Source organism: Amblyomma americanum, chromosome 1 (assembly GCF_052857255.1).
Source record: "Amblyomma americanum isolate KBUSLIRL-KWMA chromosome 1, ASM5285725v1, whole genome shotgun sequence".
NCBI classification, from domain to species: Eukaryota; Metazoa; Arthropoda; class Arachnida; order Ixodida; family Ixodidae; genus Amblyomma; species Amblyomma americanum.
In genome coordinates, this window is record NC_135497.1 from 246,755,312 (window position 1) to 246,775,862 (window position 20,551).

At 44.0% G+C, this 20,551-nt stretch overlaps 1 protein-coding gene across 1 annotated transcript; it reads right to left on the reverse strand.

The window, feature by feature from the left end:
• Nucleotides 1-1,936: 1,936 nt before the first annotated feature.
• LOC144116543 (uncharacterized) lies at nucleotides 1,937-3,656 on the reverse strand. Its single transcript, XM_077651209.1, has 2 exons — nucleotides 3,509-3,656; nucleotides 1,937-2,385 (listed from the first exon to the last, which is right to left on the reverse strand). Exons 1-2 carry the CDS (start codon nucleotides 3,654-3,656, stop codon nucleotides 1,937-1,939), a joined length of 597 nt encoding a protein of 198 aa, XP_077507335.1.
• Between the last annotated feature and the right edge of the window lie 16,895 nt (nucleotides 3,657-20,551).

Below are 20,551 nucleotides of genomic sequence, written 5' to 3' on the forward strand. Positions count from 1 at the left end.
TAACACGTGTTTGGGCTAGCGATGTCTCATGCACGAATTGACTGGTTGATAGCCCACGCAGATGTGAGTTACGGCCGCGCAGCTTGTTGCATATAATACGTGACAGCTCGTTCTGCTGAAAACCCGGCGTCGTCGTCTGTCGTCGTATTTCATTCGCGAAAAATGCCAGAAGTTTCAAGGGAAGGTGAAAAAAAATTGCAGTGGGCTAGCTAGGCTATGCCAGGATATACGTAGCGAAAGCTAAGGCATAGGTGGCACCGTGGCTGGTCACGCGGATGGCAGTCGATCAAGCGATTGCCTTGAGCACACGGTTATCGCCGTGCGCCTTGGGCATGACGCTTATCACCATTCCTGTTATCGCTGCTCAGCATGCACGCGTTGCTCTGTCACCGTCCCGGGTGTCTTGGCGTGCGTCATGTGGCTTTTGGCCTTACGGTCCTTCTTCTACCTTCCAAAGCTTTAGTGGGGCATGAGAGCGGGGGAAAAACCGACGTAATAGTGGCAATAATGCATCTGCTCACCGAATGCATAGTCACTGCTTTAGTTGAATATTACCCATGGCAACAATGCGCCGGCGTTTGCACAGATATTGAACGTTGACAAGAATATATAAATAAGGAAGATGGCATATTTGCATTATCCGCTCTGTGCGACCAGCACTGCAAAATGCAATCGCGAAGGCAACATTCAGGGTGTTGAACCTGATATTTTACACAATTTCTTTAAAACAGGTTTACTGCGTTAGAAGAACGCTTGTTTCGGCATAGTATTGTCATCGGCAGTACAGTACTTCATAATATAGCTAAGAACTGCTAACTAGCAGGCTGCGTAAATAACATTGAATAGTTAACTTTTTAACTATTACAGTTAGGCTCCTTAATTATTGAGAGGCGTGTAGCCCACCATAAGTAATATTCATATAAGTTTTTAGAATTTCGAAAACGCGGTTACCCTCGGCGCTGTGGCCCAACAAAACTTGGCGACATCGCGCCAAAATACATGTGCTTTCCGGAAGCTTGCAGGCAAAGCAACCTCTCCAGTGCATGTAACTCATCGAAATGGCCAAAATTTGTTGGGCCATAGCGTCGAGGGTAACCGCGTTTTCGAAATTCTAAAAACTCATATGGATATTAGTTACGGTGGGCGATCTCCTCCCAGTAATTAAGGAGCCTAACAGTAATAATTAAACATTTAACTATTCAATATTAGTTCACCACCTTGCTAGTTGGCACGTCATTATGATGTACTGCACCGCTGACAATGCCATGCCGGGAAAAAAAAGTGCTCTTCTAATTCAAAGAGCCTAATTTTAAAAATTGCGTAGTCTCAGGTGAAACACCCTGTATAGTTGGCCAAACTGTACACCAAGCACGTTAAGAAAGAGTCAACGAACAGTGTCAGAGACCATTGATTTTCCTATATATCTTTATTTCTTTTCCAACAAATCAGATCGCCATGCATAACCATCAATTCTGACAGCTGCTACACCAGCGCAAATGTCTCGCCGGAATGTCTTGCCAGAAAAAACAATGACCGTGACTACCTTTGTTCAGGAGCTGTACGTGCTACACAGTTCGCATCTATCAAAAGCTCCAGGACGCTCAATAGGTTCTCTCTTATTCTTAAAAAACGGCCAACAAGAATAATGGGCAACCAATTCATCAAACGCGCTATTCAGACGGACCGGCGCACTTGAAGTTTGATGCAACCGGTAAAACAGTGCGGCCTCAAAATACGCCGGCGCGATCAAAAAATGTCTCCAGCTTTGAAGGTTCCTATAGTTTGCAACGCAGCAAAAGAGCAGGCTTTCGGAAAAGAGGGGAAAAAACTGTTCCCCGGCATTTTAACCTGAGGCCTGCGGAGCTTAGCCGCAGTAGTCGCTTGGCGTGACAGCCGCGAGGCTGGTCACCCCAAGCCGGTTCAGCTACCCCTGCTGCTACTGTAGTGCGCTGGAGGCCGTGTATCCGCGCACTTTTCCCATGATCTTGAACTTCCCCTTTACTTCCTGCAGCAGGCCTGACTGCAGCACGCCGGAGTTGGTGCCCAGGAAGGCGGCGCCGTTGCCGCGGCCCTGGTTGTAGAAGTCCGTCTGCTCGAAGCCTTCCTCGACCCGATGGCCATGGGTCTGCCGGAAGCCGCCGGACTCGCGGAACTGGCCGCCACCACCTGCGAGCAGAGGTCGGCCATCCGCAACCAAGGGACCGCCTACAGCGGGGCCTCCGCCGTGCTTGCCTCTGCCCTGGCCGTGACCCTGGCCTTGACCGCGACCTACGCACTTGCCCTGGCCTTGGCCGCTCGTGTTGCACACTGCCAGCGCCAGCAGCAGCAACAAAGTTGTCGCCTGTTCCGGATGAGAGAGCAGAACAGGGCGGGCGGTCTTCCAGACTCACAAGTCGCATGTTCCGCAGCAATCGCCTGTAAGAATGACTTTCCGGTTTACTCGTCGACGTCTGCCCCAGGAGGAGGCATTGTTGGGGCATTCGACACAGCTGCAATGAAAAATGAAAAAAGAATGAAAAAAAAAACAGAACAGCAAAAGCTTCTGACGAGAATAAAAAAAACATTTTTGATATTTTCTTAAACTTTGTCCATGCATTCTTCTGTATACCAACGTTCAGAATCGTCAAAAACATGTCGCATAATAATAATAAGCATCTTAAGTTTTTGGAGTGAAATTATGGATGCTTTAGTTTGTGCCTTGTTATTTTTGTCTGTTTCGAGAGCTCAGTTTTTTTTTTAATTTGTTAATCTTGGCTCATGTAATCTCTTCTTTGATGGTCTATATCACAAGAAACGAATGTGTCAGAGCTTCCACAATTACACATTATATTCTACACAAGCGTGCCTGTCGAAGTGAATAAGGCCATGCTTATATATATATAAATATATATATATATGGATGATGAGATATGATGGCGCAAAAAACGAAAAAAAAACAGAACAGCAAAGGCTTCTGACGAGAATGAAAAAAAAAACATTTTTGATATTTTCTTAAACTTTGTCCACGCATTCTTCTGTATACCAACGTTCAGAATCGTCAAAAACATGTTGCATAATAAAAATAATAGGCATCTTAAGTTTTTGGAGTCAAATTATGGATGCTTTGGTTTGTGCCGTTATTTTTGTTTGTTTCGAGAGCTGAGTATCTTTCTTAAATTTGTCAAACTTGGCCCAAGTAATGTCTTCTTTGATGGTCTGTATCACAAGAAACGAATGTGTGAGAGCTTTCGAAAATATTCCGAAGAATTTTCAATCTAGATGCAATGATTTGAACCACCGCCTTAAATAAAGCCGCAAAAATTGCGTCATATATACGTATACAAGCAGGTTGCAGTGCAAGAAAGACGAAAATGCACTTTCAAGGAAACGCTGAGAGGTTCTCTGGACGTGTGTGTGACACGAGGAACCGACATCTTAGTGCGATGCTCGTGATGGTGACGAGTCCTTGGCTCCTAATTCCAATCTTTTCTTTTAGCGCACGCTAAAAGAAAGGCACCACGATGCTCACCACAAGATGCGCCGCGTTCGGTCCGCAAAAAACCTCCCTCCAGGGCTAGTTCTTTCCACACTGTTGCGCTGTTTGTTGAGTCCTTTTCATCGAGGAAGAGGAAGACCGCTGGAAGTGTGGACACGGGCGGGGGCTTGCTGGACTCCATCTTGGTTTAGGATGCGCCCAGTATAACCCCTTCTAATCGTCCAAGAGTTTAGTCTATGGGCGCCTGCCCGTGGCCCATCCTATACACTGTCTTCAATGGGAGATAAGGCACTGCAAGCGATACTGAAACAAAGAACGGAACGGGGACTATATACGCTTACCTCGGGCCTTCAAGGCCGTCCTCGGCAGCTGCCTTAATTAATTGTCTTTTCATCCTGCGAAAATATATGCGCTGCATCGGCTGCATCGACCGCATGCAAGCATGTAGGCAAAGCAAAAAGACAAATTTCGTCTAGCCAGAGCTGCGAGGGTAATCGCGTTTTCGAAATTCTGAAAACAGATTGCTATGGCTATTGTGAACCTTGTGAACCTTGGCGCTGGTGAACACTCTCAAGGTTCGCGTACACCAAATAAACATAAATCCCTACGAGAGCAGCAGATTGGACAGCCGTCGCCGTAGCTCAGTTGGTAAGAGCACCGGACGCGATTAATCTGAGTAATATTATCCCACGGATAAGCACAACACATTAAAAAAAATAATAACGTTCCCCTGTGCACTTTGGTTTCGGTGATTGTTGGCTCCCTTCATAAGTATATATATATATATATATATATATATATATATATATATATATATATATATATATATATATATATATATTATTTTCAGCGTTTATTCCTCAGCTGATCGATGTGCAGTAGCGTGTGCCTACAGAACATGCGCGCTGCACAACACAGCGAAAATCGCTTCTTCAGTCCACTGATGTGTGATCTAAGTTTGTATGTCAAGAATGTGGCGAAATGGATAGTTATAATTTTAATCTTCAAGGTAGGACAGTGCTGAGTTCCTCACATTCATGCCAAGCAGACTCAGATAAACCCTAGATTCCATAGATAAGACGATCAAGTCAGCTTGGCTAATTTGACGACTCGCTTCACCTTATATATCCAAGTCCGTGATCGTGAACTTATGTTAGGCGGGAACTTAAAGGGGATGGGCCTGGGATGCTAAAAGACGCCTCTCCACAAATAACTTCCAGCAAGAATTTTTTAGATGCGTTTTGTGGAAGCTGAGTTATCTGCAGTCAAAATTGGAATTTCCGCGTTTTCGCGCCTTTCCCTCTCCTCTCGTCACTTTTTGCACGCTGAAATGTCGGCGCCACGGTGTAAGAATAGCATACTTGCACCGTGGTCGGCGCTCCTCTGGCAGCCCCTCGCACTCGCCCTCTCCGCCCGCTGCCGACAATCGCGAACCAGCTAGTAGTCTGCTGCCGACGTAACGAGCGCTGCATGACGTAACAAGCGCGGATGCTGACGTAACGAGTGCGGATTCGGGCGAAAGCCGAGCACCACAGGTCGCCGCCTGGTACGGAAGCGGGAGTTTTTTTAAATTGTCATGCGTACGTATAACAGCGCGTTCATTATTTACTAGTATTTAGTATTTACATGAAGCTACTTCTTAATATGACCGACATATTTATTTTATTCGAGTAGAAAAAAATCTGGTAAGTTAATTGTGCCAATCTTGCGCGGTCACGTTGGCATGCTTAGAATAGCGTAAGTGCGCTAAAAGCCACATGCTTTTTCATTGCAGCATGCATGTGTCATAAGCTGTGTCATATGAAACAGTTTATAGGAGGTATTACCTCATCTTAGGTAGTACATTATCGCGAAGCTTGTCTAGAAAGAAGCAGCCGCAGGCGGACTCAGAGACATGTAGCGAGATTGAGAGGGGACGGGGCAATGAAAAGTGTTTTAGTTATTTATGCATGAGATATGTAACCAAATTTGGTGCAGATATAAAATTGGTATGCTAATTTCGGTAATGCTTTTTACTTCCAGCTATACCTGGTACACTTCTTTGGTAATTATAATAAACACCCTCGACCCCCAGATCTTGAAGCATTAAGTAGAAAGTGCGGAAATTTTTTATTCCAGCATGTTAACAAAGCCCTGTTCTGTATTATGACGCCATTAGTTCTTTTATTAGAAGCTCGAGCTTCTAAAAAAAGAACTAACATACTACTGCACGTGTAGGAAAATAAAATCGAGAACTATAGTACACTCCTCAACGTCTCAGGAAGCGCTCGCGACAAATAGAATCACTCTAGTTTCATTCGTTACGAAATAAGGAGGGGGTGAATGATAACAATCGCAGAAAATGTGAAAGGTCAGAAAACGAGCCATAATTCAAGTTTATTCCCTAGTTTATGGCCTCTTGGCTTTCGCTGTGGTAAAAAAAAATATGCGCCTCTGAAATCAACTAAACCTCTGATCTCTCGTCTTCGTAGTGATATTAAGATGGTGGTGCTCCGTCCTCGGAAACCCGCGGAATTCGCGACGTGCCGGGACCATCACAAGCGCAATTACCTCACAATTTTCAACGAACACACATCTAAAACGCGTATTTTTTATAAATTTGTACCAGTTTAACAAGGGGATAGTCGGCCTGGTTGCTGCGCGATCATGCGGCTAAAAATAGCGCTTACGCGAGGAAGAGAAGATCGGGGACACGATGCTGTCCCCACTTTTCGCAATACGTGACACGTATATCAACAGACGGTGAGCGCACGTCTGCTCCGCCGAAACAACGCCAGCCCCTCAGTACTGTCCCGAAATAAAATCATTCCAGCTAGCGCAGAGTGTCAAACACTTAATATTGTATTCAATACCTAGCGTAGAACGGTAGAAACGCTTCCTGTTTACCACGTATACAATACACAGTGGCGAACTATTTCTCTGAACGCGGGGTACGTGGCCAACGCGAGCTCGTGTACATCGGGAATAACTAAGTTGAAAGCATCAACTACTGCTGTGATTCGCAGAAACTGAGAACGCGCCAACAAGCCGTGTAACATTGCTGTAACATTCGTAGCGCTAAGCACAAATTCTTTTCACATGACCTCCAATCCATGATGCAAAATAACCCTAAAAAATTCTGGGCAGTGATTTCCCCTCGAAAAGACTCGAGCCGAATTTCACTCCAAGACAATACCGGAGCACCTATTTCAGAAGAATCCTCAGTTGCTTTTAATAACTTTTTTATCTCGATGTTTACACGCGAGGATTACTCTACCATTCCCGCAATCGCAGACGTAAACTACAGGTATATGGCACGAATAAAGATTGATGCCTCTGGCATCTCATCTCTAATTAAGAAACTGAAGGTCTCTACCTCAGCCGGCGTTGATGGTATAAATAATAAAATTTTGAAGCATACATCCACATATACAGCCCCCATTCTATCACGCATTTTTGAGCAATCCTTATCCACAGGGGAACTGCCATGTGACTGGAAAATCGGAAAAATCATTCCCATCTTTAAGTCGGGCGATAAAAGTAAGATAAGTAATTACCGACCCATATCATTAACAAGCATTCCATGTAAATTACTAGAGCATGTGATAGCATCAAATATTATGCAGCACTTAGAAACTAACAATTTCTTCTATCCGAAGCAACACGGTTTTAGGAAAGGGCTTTCCTGTGAGACTCAACTAATCGAATTCACTAACGAGCTATTCACATACATAGACAATGGTTTCCAGATTGATAGTATCTTTATTGACTTTTCCAAAGCCTTTGATCGCGTTCCACACTCTAGATTAATAGCCAAATTATCATCATTACATTTAGACAGCCTTACAATATCGTGGATAAGGAACTTCCTCATATTCCGCAAACAGTTTACGTTTACTGACAATCATTCTTCTTCCTTGGCCGATGTCTCATCCGGTGTACCTCAAGGTAGCGTGTTGGGCCCGCTATTGTTTCTCATCTACATAAATGATTTGCCATCCAACATAACATCAGCAATCAGATTATTTGCTGACGATTGCGTAGTTTATCGCCAAATTAAGACACCCGACGACCACATCGCTCTTCAAAAAGATCTAGATAAGATTACAAACTGGTGCACGCTATGGCAAATGTCACTAAATACAGAAAAATGCAAATTAATGACTGTCAGCTGAAAGAAAACTCTCTTTACACTTACTCGCTTAATAACAGTGCTGTCACTGTCACCCCCTTGTACAAATATCTCGGTATTCATATTACAACAAACTTATCATGGAAGGCGCATATAAAACATGTTACAGCAAAAGCATCTAGCACACTTGGTTACCTAAAACGAAACCTACGTGAAGCCCCTTCAGCCACTCGTGAAATAGCGTACAGAACCTTTGTTCGTCCTCAGCTCGAATTCGCTTCCGCCATCTGGTCGCCACATCAGGAATATTTAATAAATTCTCTCGAATCTGTTCAAAACCGTGCTGCGCGTTTCATCGCGAAAGATTACAGTAGGCATTCTAGCGTAACTGCTATAAAGAAATCACTATCACTCCCATCTCTTGAATCTAGAAGGACGATAGCTCTGCTTTGCTTACTGCACAAAATCACTCACAGTGAACACGCAACTACATTACCCCTTTCCCGACCATTTCGCACATCTCGCCGCTTATATAACGCACACAGTTTCACACGTGTTTTTTGGCCACACAAATGCATTTAACAAATCTGCATTGACTCTGGCAATAGCAGCTTGGAACGATCTTCCAAGACACATTGTTGAAATTAATAATCTAGACACGTTTAGAGAAACATTAAAAAAATTGATTCCGTAGTGATGCACACACGTTTCATTTGGACCATGCGACTTGGCTGTCATTCTCTATCCTTGCAAGCAGTTTATAAATATATATGCGCTTGCAGTTCTTTGCAGGAATTCGATGAGCCATGCGCGTTTCTGATCGTCCAGAGTGTTGTTCTTCTTCGTTTGATTGATGTTGTTCGGCGTCTTTCGATTCAATTTTCTGTTTCTTTTGATTCTTTGATTTGTTGTTAGCTATGTTTTTTGCTCCTGTTTTCGCTATATGTTGTTTGTCTTACCCCCCTCACGCAATACTCCAGTTGGAGCCTGTGAGGTATGTGTATAAATAAATAAATAAATAAATAAATAAAACCCGCGCTCAACACCACTCCGCTCCCTGGCCTCTTGCAAGCTGAATGTGCAGGTCTCGACCGACGGGCGCAGCCGTAGACGAGATCTGCACAAACGCTTCAGCTGACTATCACCAACGAGTACTCTTCGCAACGCGATTATAGATCGTCACTGGGTACGACTGAAGTTCGCGCGCGTAGAAAACGAGGAAAAACGCACACCTCGCAGTCATAAACATTGGTTGGGGACATCTAAAACATTACAGAGAACAGGCAGTGTCAGGTTTGGTTCAACTAGAGACAGCATAGGGACGGTTTGGAGCTGGGTTCAGCTCGGTATTTATTCGGATGCGCCTCTTGCCTACCGCGCGCCCGCAAGCGACTGCAGCGCCACCTCGTTTGTTTGCAAACATACAGGAGGTCTATACGAGTCGCGCTCTCCGCCGCCGCTAGGGGCGCGGTGACCCTACCGTTCGCGAGCCGCTCGCGTCTGTGGCGGCCGGTGGCGCGCGCCCGGTTTCGCACTCCGAGCGCTGGTTAACGACAATCGGCGCCTCGAAAAAAACAAAAAACACCAGCAGTGGAACAACACAGGCATGTACGTTATGTAAATAGAACTACAGAGGATAACTGTTCAAATAGCGCAGGCTCTTGAAAAATACCGACAAGCCACCCTCCCATTTCAGAAATAAAAATGACTCTAGGGCCGGCATTGCGGAGATCAATGCACGATTTATACCGTGATCAATTTTGTTCCCGTGGTAATCACTTGTCGCGCATACTCAGTAGTGGCTAACCACAGGTGATAGCTCCAGCCAAAGTAAACAAGCTCTGGAAGTACGCACGCAAAAATATAAATGGTTGTTCAATCAAATCGGTAGAAATGTTGGGCTCTTAGTGAGTCATATATACGTATATCATGCACCTTTCCAAAACAGTTAGTAGCTTCGATACCTTCAAATATTGCCGACGGATGCCTAATCAAAGCACAAATTTCGCTACAAAGCGTATATGTTGCAGCAGATCGTCCCGTAAATAATTTCTTAAAGCGGGCGATTTCCATAGGCTGATGATGTCAAGTCAGTGATGTCACATTCAAGTATCAGAAAAGAAAACGAGTACAGTGTAGTTATTGCAGGAATAAATTGGTTGAACCCACGATTCGGACTCTGGTAAATTTATTTCGCACGCGGTTATCACTTGTCGCGCATTGTCAAAGAAAGGGTACTCCAGATAGTGGCTCATGGCGGAGTGGATGTAAGCACGCGATAATTGGTGGATGGACACTCATCATGGCGACATTCAAGGTCCCTCTCCAGCTGAATCACGTGTACGGCCTTTCTCAAAATGTATGCGGCGTCGGAAGCTATTATTAATGAATGCGGTAGAAAGCAGTGAATTCAAGTTGCATATGTGGCGCAGGTGAGACTGGCACGCAAAATATACGTAGGTGCATGCTCTAGACCACCAAGGATCTAACCGAAGATGAATTTTCTTTCTCGTCCTCGTATATGAAGTTTGCAGTCCATTTTAAGCCTACTCGGTTCATTCATTCATTGAAAACTTTAATGAACCAAAAGGTTGCGTTGTCACCGCCGTGGATGCGGTGTTGGGAACAGGCTTCAGGTGATGGCCGCGGCTTCGTGCCTGCAGGCGAACAGTGTATATTTCCGTACTTTAATTCTCTAAATTTGTTAAAAAGTGCCTTGAATATTTCCTTACCTTCAATATTTTCATAAATTAGTTCCTTACCTTTTTACAATATTCAAAATTTTTGTTCGAGAATGTTGGGCATGAATATTCGTGCATAATGTTAACTAACATAATTTTATATTCAAGGAAGAAAGGACGGGTGTGGGCTGTGGAAATCATTCCAACTACGTTCGTTGTTGTCATTTTCTATAATACAAATAGTTTATTGGGGCTTTTTTGATATTGTTCCCAAAAGCAGATGACAGCAGTTAATTAGTAATTTAATTTGGAATTAATTAGGAGTGAATTCATAGGAGATAAGTTTAAGTAGAGTGAAATAAACGGTTAGTTTTAAACTAAAGTTGCTCAAATGCAGGCGTATTTGCTCCATCTTGAAGTCTCTTGGCCAAAATATAACTGTATGATAACAGAGCTATTTTTCTTGCTTGAGTCGTGTTCATGATTGCATATCACTCTGCCAGCTGGCTTCAATTAGTATTCGAACGGGCAGTGTACATACATCCTTTGTGAATTGTGATCATGGTCTGTTGCGACCATAGAAATGAGTATAGTTGAGATATGCGGCAGAATATTATTATACGGTACAAATTCACATCACCTTTGGTCATAAACAATATGCAACTCGAATACATCAATGTGCAAGGCATGTGCAGGCCTGCGGATTGAGTATATACTAGCCTGAATAGATTCAAAATAGTTTGCAGTGCTTCAAAAGCGCGATCTCGGCCGGCCAGAGCGAAGGGGTTCCAAGCTGGAAATTTTCGCAGCGACAGCGCGATAGCTCCGCCCTCTGACCAATGACTGCATGGCGGAAAAACCACGTGACAAGAAGAGAATTCGTGCGGGAAAGACAAATGTTTGTTTACTACACGTGCTTCCGACACGCACGTACGAACTTAAAAAATGACATTGTCAGCATCAAAAGAAGAAGTCGTTGATATTTAAAAACTAAAAAAAACTAAGAGTTTTCTATTTCTTAACAAAAATTGAGAAATCTTGGAAAAATAACGCATGAACGTTGTCCATGTTCATTATTGCAAACCACCGGAACCAACCGCGAGCTCGTATTCTTTGCCAGCAACACTGGAATCCGCAGCGGGGACGAAGCGTCTAGGCAGAGCCAGGAACCGGCCTTTTCCTTTGTGTTTACCTCAGTCCGTCCCCAGCAGTCCCTAGCTCTGGTCCCTCCCTAGAATTTCCTGCCCCTAGCAACATTTGTTTGTGTTGTTTCTCATTTAAATAAAAATTTTGGATATGATTGCAATACAAAGCTTATGAATTTTATACACATTTTTCATGTTCTGTTTCTATGTGAATTGAATTTGTTGATACGTTGGTATTAGTCGTGTCCAATCACGTGACTACTTTTATTTCGCAGGCGCAGATTTGAATCTGTCGGACCGCAGAGACACGCTGTCACTGCCGTTACGCGGCCACGTTGCTTACCTCGGCTACGTTAGGACAATGGGTTAGGACATCGCCGTTAATTGCGCTTGAGGTGCACCGAGATTGTTTGCTAGCTGTTACGCTAATTGCGTTTGGGTCACATTCTCTCGTTCTATACTCACCAGCTTGCGCGTCCTTTGTTTTACGTTTTGTTTTCAGTGCAGTTGCGCGTCCTTTGTTTAAAGTCCAATGCTTAACTTTGTGTTTTGTTGCGCTTTTGTGTGTGTAATTTTTGATGCACAATTCTGTATAGACACCAAAAGCAGTGACCAGTTAGCCCATTTTGGTGCTTTCACAAATGCGCAATATTTCAGAGGTGAATCGAGATCCGGTGTTGCTACAGCTTCTGCATGATGCCCGTCTTTCTAGAAAATTTCCGTTCTTACAGCTGCTGAAATACATAATGGTTTATTTGTGTCAAACATTCGCATGATTTTACACAAATTATTTTAGCTCTTTTAAAAAAGTGTGGACCTGCAGCTCTTATGAAACTTTTATTCATGTTCATAGCGTTCTAGCCTGTGTCACCTGCCTGTATATTTATGCACTGCGTATGTTGAGCGAGGCAGCTGCAATTGAACCCAGAGACATACTACCGGATACGGATACCGCTTTACCGGATGCCTCCCACGCAAGCGCAGTGACATGCGTGCGGCCAGGTAAGGTAGGCCGGTATAAGCCTCCGGCAGTACGTCTCTGGTATGCTGGTATGACAGTGTCACTATTTTCACCGGACTCAGCTTAAAGGGACACTGAGAACAATTCTATTGTTAGCAAAATCCAATATGTGGGCATTTCAAAGAGTTGTTTGTCCAGCAGCAAAAGACTAATTTATTGCAGAGAGATTTGGGTTCTGAGTTCAGAACGATTTTCCCACCACTCTGATTCAAACTATGGACTCTCTTATGATGTCACGTCCAAAAAGTGACGTGAACCATGACGTAAATGCAGACTATGTGATTGTTGACTGCAAGCGGGCTAGCAGCAGTCGAAGTAAAAGCAACCGCCGGCCAGACGTTGAAGGCATCTTTTGTCTCTATGTTGACACCAGCCGCTGGTATGGATCCCGTTCCCGATAACAAAGTGTTCGCAATAAACTCTGTTAGCTCCGTCCTGCATTTCCCCAAACTTAGCCCCAGAGAGTGCACAATGCTTTTGAGGACTTAGGAAACTGGACTAGCTGGATACCAAGAGTATTGGGCACTGACGAGTTGGCAGCAAATGAGCTACCGCCTCGACTTGCAGAGTGAAGTCGTATGTTACTGCCGAGTCTCTATGTCGACAGCGTCGCTCGAACCTTGGAACCCTGGTGTTCAGTAGATAGATGGATGTCGTTGCATGTGCCGTCCCTAGCGCCGCTAACCATGCGCTCCGTGGAAATAATCTGAAGTAAGGCTTCTTGTGAACACTGAGCAGGTGCGTTAAGTGGCGGCTGTGATGTGTCTGCACCGTTGATTGACAGGAATGCAGTAAAACCTCGTTGTACGTTTTTTTTTACTTGCGGGAAGAAACGTATTATCCAAACCACCTCATTTTGAGAAATGTAACTGCTGAATTGAGGTAAAAAGACATTTATTGACAATTTCACTTTATAAAAATTCCGATTGGCATTTCTTGGCACAGGAGCTGAACAGATCCTATTCCAGAGTTCGCTGAATTCAGTCCGCGTTCGCGCTTTCTTTAGCGCGGAAGGAAATTCGTAACGCATACGGTCTGTCGATGGCAGTGACGAAAGTAACCAAAACCTCTGCCTTGCAATTTTTGGATGATTCACCCTTTTGCTTTCCAGTACTGTGAAAAAGCCACTGCGGCAGCTAATTGTCGCAGTGCTTCTGCTTTTTAAGCTGTGTGTCCCTGACCTGGACAATTCATATATAAGTTCATCGCTGTGGTTGATAGAAGCTTCGCCTCGTTTCCCTTATGCACCGCGAAGAAACCTCAGCGTTTCTCCTCTTCATATTGCGACCCCGCAGAAATGGCCATTGCGAACGCTAGCACGCAGTTTTTATTTTTTTGTTCTTGATGGCGGCGGTGGTGCTTCGCCTTGTCGCATTGAGGCACCGCAAAGAAGGCATCACAGTTGATGACTGCCGCAAAAAACACGTCATGTGCCCTCTCGTTCGGCCCACTTCTATGTTTGCACATGTGCGGTTGGTCAATAAACGTATTATACGACCACAATTTGTCAAAAATTTTAAGCGTAGTAGCCGGGAAATCGCGTTTCCGGGAACGTATTAACCGGAAAAAAATATAGTTTAACTCTAAAGACAATTATAATGTCCATGATTTTGAGCGTACGAACTGGGAATGTATCAACGATGTTTTACTCTACTGACAAACTTCCGTCCGAGGAGCACTTAGAAAGCGTTTGGGTTAACTGCTGCTCCACACTTGTAAATCATGGCACATCAAAAATGAAACCATTCGGACACCGCCAGACCAAGGATACCGAAACGATCTGCCTGCCTCCGGCGCTACCAAGTAAAAGTTGTCTTTAACTTGCAAAATTCAGGCTTCATTTTTCAGTCTTCGTTGTGTAATAAAAGTGCGCTAGCATTTGTAAATGACACTTGCTTCAATACTCAGGTGCGTAACCTTCATGGGTATTTGTCAGCTTCACAGATAGCGTTATTTTGGTGATGTCATCTCACCTGCACTTGTGAAGTTGGCCTGTAGCAACGATACCTATATTTCAGTTCTTGCTTTTTTTCTACGTTCGAAGAGGTGTGTAGTCATTATGAGGTGGCATTCTATCAATACAAGCCAACTTAAAATTCCCTGCGTCCCACGAAACTACTTTTCCAGAAGAAAACAGCAGATAAGAAAAAAATATTAAAGCACGATAAAACTTTATATATAAAATTGCACTTAGTAACAATGGGCCATGGTCTGCAGCATCTTGCATTGCTCCGCTGACCAATCAACAGTCAAGGAAATCAGCTTTTTAAAGTTTCACTATCTCAAACAAACCACAGGCAGCAAAATTCGGGACCTTGTAATTTCCGCTTGCGATTTAGCTCCTTTTTATTATTCGAATAACGGACTAGTTTTTCATCGAGTACGAATTCCGTGTGACGGCCCTGAAAGTGGGCCCTAATGAAAATGTTAAAACAGATTGAATTTTTTAATTTTGGTAAATATACATACAAGGCCAGCAGTGCAACTTTAAAATAGTTCACTAAGAGGGAAATTACTGTTCATGTACGTAAAGGTGAGGTGTGTAATTAACAATTGTCAGGTATGTTGGAATGACTGAAAAAAAATTTTCTTTATGCACGCATTTTTTTTGAACTGCAGCATGACAAATTTACTTATTCTAGTTCATTGCACAGCCAAATATATAGGAAAAATAAGTAGCAAAATTTTTTTAAAGAAAAAGAACTAAAAAGGCTTGAAACATCTATGAATGCATAAAGCAGTCGAGAGGGTTACTATCTGCCATATCTGTAGTTCAGCTTATCCTCAGTGTCACTAACTTGTTTGTTTGTGAGGCAGCCTGCTCTTTTCTTTCCACTTTCCTACGGCATCCATACGCTGACAGGAAGATTTCCAGATATAGTCACATGTGAGGCAAGCCTTAAATGTGTACACATATAATTTGATCCCATTGTGGTTTAAGAATTCTAGCGTCCTTCCATGCATGGCAGCCGTGACATACGCATGTACACGACGCGTCGAGGTCGCAGAAGGCATGCAAAAAGTACAATATAATCACTGGTTCAACTATTGGTTAGGCTTGTGTAACAGTTGATGTGAATTAAAACGAAGAAAGCATTGACCATACTGCAGTTTTCTTTCATGTCTTGCGCAACCTGAGCGCGTTATGCACATCGCGGCAGTCGTTTAGCAGTTGAAACCAAAACAGCGAAAAAAAGGCAGTTATAAATAATTCACCGCTTGTTGGCGCAGTCAGCTTGGCCATTTTTCAATGTGTTGCGCATCATTCTAAAAAGAGAAAACAGAACTCAAATTTAGCTCTGTACTCTTTTAATATGATTTGTTTTCAGTTGGAACTCTGTTCTAGCAGATTTCTCAAAAATCGAGTTAAGCCTCATTTCTACCCAGAACTGCAGCTTTTGGAAAACAATTTGCCACAACACAATGCCAAAAGCACTGGACGGGTACTAGTGGATCCCTTTTACTTGTTATAGAACTGCATTTCTAGCGCTTCTTATGCATGGTGCGACCTGAAGGCAAGTTCAAACAGTACACTTTCGAAGAGAGAGGCTTAGACAAGGTAGTGTCCAGCGTTCTTACTAGCAACATTGTATGACCGCTACCAACGACATGTTGACCCAAAAGCGGCAACAAAGAAGGAGCCGAAGGAAGACGAAAGGCCAGCAGGTTCTCCATGGATGCTGCATTTTCTGGGGCATTGAATAAAGGTTTAACGAAAAAAAAAAGCAAGCAGAGTCCTATGTATCCTGTCGTTTCTGTTGCAAGAAAAGAAAAGAAAAACATGCACTAGAGGTCATTTATCATTGTTAGTAAAACTAAATTCCTAGCTATGAAACTTGAATAGCCTGGTTTGTACCTAGATTTAAAATTTTCATGTTCAAACTTAAGTAATACCTCAACAGACGCCCTTAAGGGTAAAATAATTGATTTTTGTTTATTTTTTTTTATCCTCCGAATTCTGGGCACGGGGGACAAAAATAAAGGGCCACAATTTGCCGGATGTCCAAGGGACAGGGTAGACGAACTGCGACTCGTCGCTGGCGTTGCGCCGAAGGAATCGGTGGGAGGAAGGCCTTGTCTCCAGACTGCACAGCTACTCCGGTACAGTGGCACTCCAGGTACCTCTTTGTCGCTCCCGAGAACAAACGCGTCACCCCTCTCTTTAAGATGAACTGCGCTTGCTCCTTCCTTTCAGTCTTTTCCTTCCAGGCTTGAAATTCTGTAAAAAGAAAAAAAATTGTACATATTTATGCAGACAGACCACATTATGAGTGCAGGAGAATGAGAATTCATTAAGTTTTATACTAATAACACAGGGCATTTAGGATCTAGAACCATGATGGTAATCAAAGTTATTATATGTGGGTACAGATACTTGTGTATACTGCAAGTATAATTGTTTTCTCACTGAAAGCTGATTAAAAAGTTGAAAACAACCGTATGATGGGTTTGGTTTTATGGGGCTTAATGTCCCAAAGCGACTAGGGGTACGAGGAACATCGTAGTAACTGCCTCCAGATAAGTTCACAACACTAAGATAAGATAACATCATAAACACTAAGCCACTGCGGTGGCTCTACCACGTACTGCATGTGCGATCCAAACCCGTGTCCTCCATATGTCGCATACGTTGCTGTACCAACCAAGTTATGCAGGGGACTATGTAATCTATGTTTAATGCAGGAATGCATTTAAAAACTGTATTTCCATCTCTCTGCATGCAGATTTTGTCCATCCCATCAATCCACAGACTATCTGAAACGTAACAGCATGGGTAGTGGAGTCACAATGCGGCACACTGAGGCCATTTGCACAAGAGCGAGCCAACGGCACTGCTCCTCCTTTCGCCTGGCATGTAGATCACAGAAGCTTATGCAAATTACACTTTCTAATTAGCTACCTTGCAATAAAATGCAGCAAGAACAACAGCGCTGCTAAAAGCTGACGTTAATTTCACACTTAGCCAAGCACAAAGCCAAAAACAAAGAGTTATATCAGACACCGTAAGAGAAAATTTTATGCATTTGTGAATGCAGAACGTCGCCATAAGATGACGAAAGAGAGATTCCCCGAAAAACATTCAACTTTTTTTGCACCGAGAGCCACATATGCAACGCCCCCTGAAAAGCTGCAGGCTGTGCCTGAAACATTTTGCCATCTCAGTACGAGGCGCAGAAATACTTCAAAATGCTTTTAGCATGGCCCAGCATTCCAGGAAATGCGAAGCAAAAGGCGCAGCATGGCTGCCTGGTAGGAGACATGGCAGCGCCTGCTGGCTGTGAGGCGCAGCCGCACTACATCTAATTCTCGTTATCCTGGGCGAGTGTGCCAAAGGAAAGCAAAACGACGTAGGTGCATCAAGGCTTGTTTACTTTGTTTAAGCATTGCAAGTAAACATGCTGCAGTATTTACGAATGCATTCCCGAAGTGGAGTAGCCTAGGCGCAGCACAGACTAGACCACGGGTTCCCCACTGATGCCTTGAGTCTTAGATCCCTACGTTTGGTGCAGAATCTACATAGCAAAGGCTTCTCTAACGCTTTCAATGGGTGCCCTCGCACATAGGTGTCTTAGGCAACGAGATAGCAGACAACCTCGCCCATACAGCTCTCTCCGGGATTCCAGTACATGGAGTCCCTCATGAAGTCAAGCAAATGTTCAGAGATGTGGTGTTGTGCCACTTCAGTTCTTTGTGGAGCTCTCCTCATCAGCCATGTGTGACCAAGGGTCTCAAAAGGTACCAAGCCACTTTGCTGCACCGCGTTCGCACGGATTCTGCTCGTATGCCGGCGTGGATGTATAAGACTGGCCTTGCGTTGTCACCATTGTGTTCAACATGTGGTGTGTGTGGTGACATAGAATATTACCTCTTGTGCTGTACTTTGTACAACGCGGAACGGGCTGTGTTATTCGGATCCCTCAAGAAGGCAGGAGTTCCGCACAGTTCTCTTCAGGACATTGTTTTCCCGCGCGGGAGCCAGTCGAGTAGAAGGGATGCTTCTCGCCTTCTTCTACTTTACCTGCAGGACACGGGTTTGGCCTCCACATGGTGACCTCAGGAGTGTCTATTTGGGTTTTTGCGGACAGTGTTTTTGTGATTTCTATTTAAGTGTCGCTACGGTGGAGCTATTGCCGGCAGCAACTGCAAGGCTAATCCCACCGGTGGCTTACAACCACTCAACTCAACTCGACTCAACTAGACCACAAAAAAATTTGTGTATGTTCTGTGCAGCCTAACATTGATAGTGCTCGCTCTCCATTCTCTTATCAGGAGAAAAACCAGTGTTTTTGGTTGTGGTAGTCTTGCTGCCATAGGTAGCATAAAAGGGGTTTCACAGAGCTGCCGCCGTCCCCATTCGATCACCTCTTACTATGGATGGGGGGTGGCACCGGTTTGACAAAATGTGCACGGCTCCAAAAATATTTCCATTCTCCAATTTTTCTCCAGTAAGGCTCCCTGCATTTCCTTGCTACCAATCTATAAAAATATTCTACCGAAAGCTTCACAACTCTTAACACTTTGGTATAATCTGCAGACCATAAGCAAGGTGCTGTCATAGCCGTGCCTTGTGGTGCAGTTCCTCTAGTGGTTTGAATATATCTTTTCATAAACATCAACCTGACCACCACAAGGATAAAAACATGTCCCATAACTCTCCAATTAACTCAGTCCTGTGCTAGCTGCGGCCATCTTGTCCCTGCAATGCAACTTCCTAATCTCATTTCCCCACCTAACTTTCTGCCGCCTCATGCTGTGGTTGCCTTCTCTCTGAATAGAATCAGTTACCCATAATGACTATCAGTTATCTTGACTTTTCACTACATGCCGTGGCCATTATACTTATTTTTTGGAGACCGTTAAAACACAACTTAGTCAGCATTCGCTCCCTACGTCTACAATATTTCGGCGGTGGCTCAGTGGTTAGGGCGCTCGACTACTGATCCGGAGTTCCCGGGTTCGAACCCGACCGCGGCGACTGCGTTTTTATGGAGGAAAAACGCTAAGGCGACCGTGTGCTATGCGATGTCAGTGCACGTTAAAGATCCCCAGGTGGTCGAAATTATTCCGGAGCCCTCCACTACGGCACCTTCTTCTTCCTTTCCTCTTTCACTCCCTCCCTTATCCCTTCCCTTACGGCGCGGTTCAGGTGTCCAACGATATGAGACAGATACTGCGCCATTTCCTTTCCCCAAAAAACCAACCAACCCCTACTTTAATCATTAGTCATTACACGTTTTCAGCATACCAGAGACGTACTGCCGGAGGCTTATACCGGCCTACCTTACCTGGCCGCACGCATGTCACTGCGCTTGCGTGGAAGGCATCCGGTAAAGCGGTATCCGTATCCGGTAGTATGTCTCTGGGTTCAATTGCAACTGCCTCGCACAACATACGCAGTGCATAAATATACACGCAGGTGACACAGGCTAGAAGGCTATGAACATGAATAAAAGTTTCATATGAGCTGCAGGTCCACACTTTTTTTAAAAGAGCTAAAATAATTTGTGTAAAATCATGTGAATGTTCAACACTAAGAAACCATTATGTATTTCAGCAGCTGTAAGAACGAAAATTTTCTAGCAAGACGGGCATCACGCGGAAGCGGTAGCATCACCGGATCTCGATTCACCTCTGAAATACTGCGCATTTGTGAAAGCACAAAAATGGGCGAACTAGTCACTGCTTTTGGTGTCTATACAGAATTGTGCGTCAAAAATTACACACACAACAGCGCAACAAAACACAAAGTTAAGCATTGGACTTAGATTCATTCCGAAGTGGCTTTTTATATATGCAGGCACTATCAGTGAGCCCTCCAAATGAGCAGATAAGCATGGAAGCCCTGAAAGATCATTCAGCGGAGAACGATTCTTTCCACACTTCTATTTATTTCTCTTTGGCAAGACTGTTCCGTTGCTCTTTGGGAATACTGCCGTTTGAGTAAATCACGAGCTGAAGCCCACAGTTTGCTCATGCTCTGCGTGTATGCGCTCATATGTATACAGACGTGAGCTGACGTCTAGAGGGCTGCGATCTGGAGACGCAACACTTCATGCTATTGTCATTCTGCAGGGAGCTTTTTCAACTAACATTTTTGCTATAAAAACCAGTGAATCT

Excerpts from the sequence above, each read along its gene's own strand:
- LOC144116543 (XM_077651209.1), bottom strand. The coding sequence starts at position 3,656 with ATGGAGTCCAGCAAGCCCCCGCCCGTGTCCACACTTCCAGCGGTCTTC. Across the intron at positions 2,386-3,508 it reads CGAACGCGGCGCATCTTGTG|TCTGGAAGACCGCCCGCCCT; the intron begins GTGAGCATCGTG and ends GCGACTTGTGAG.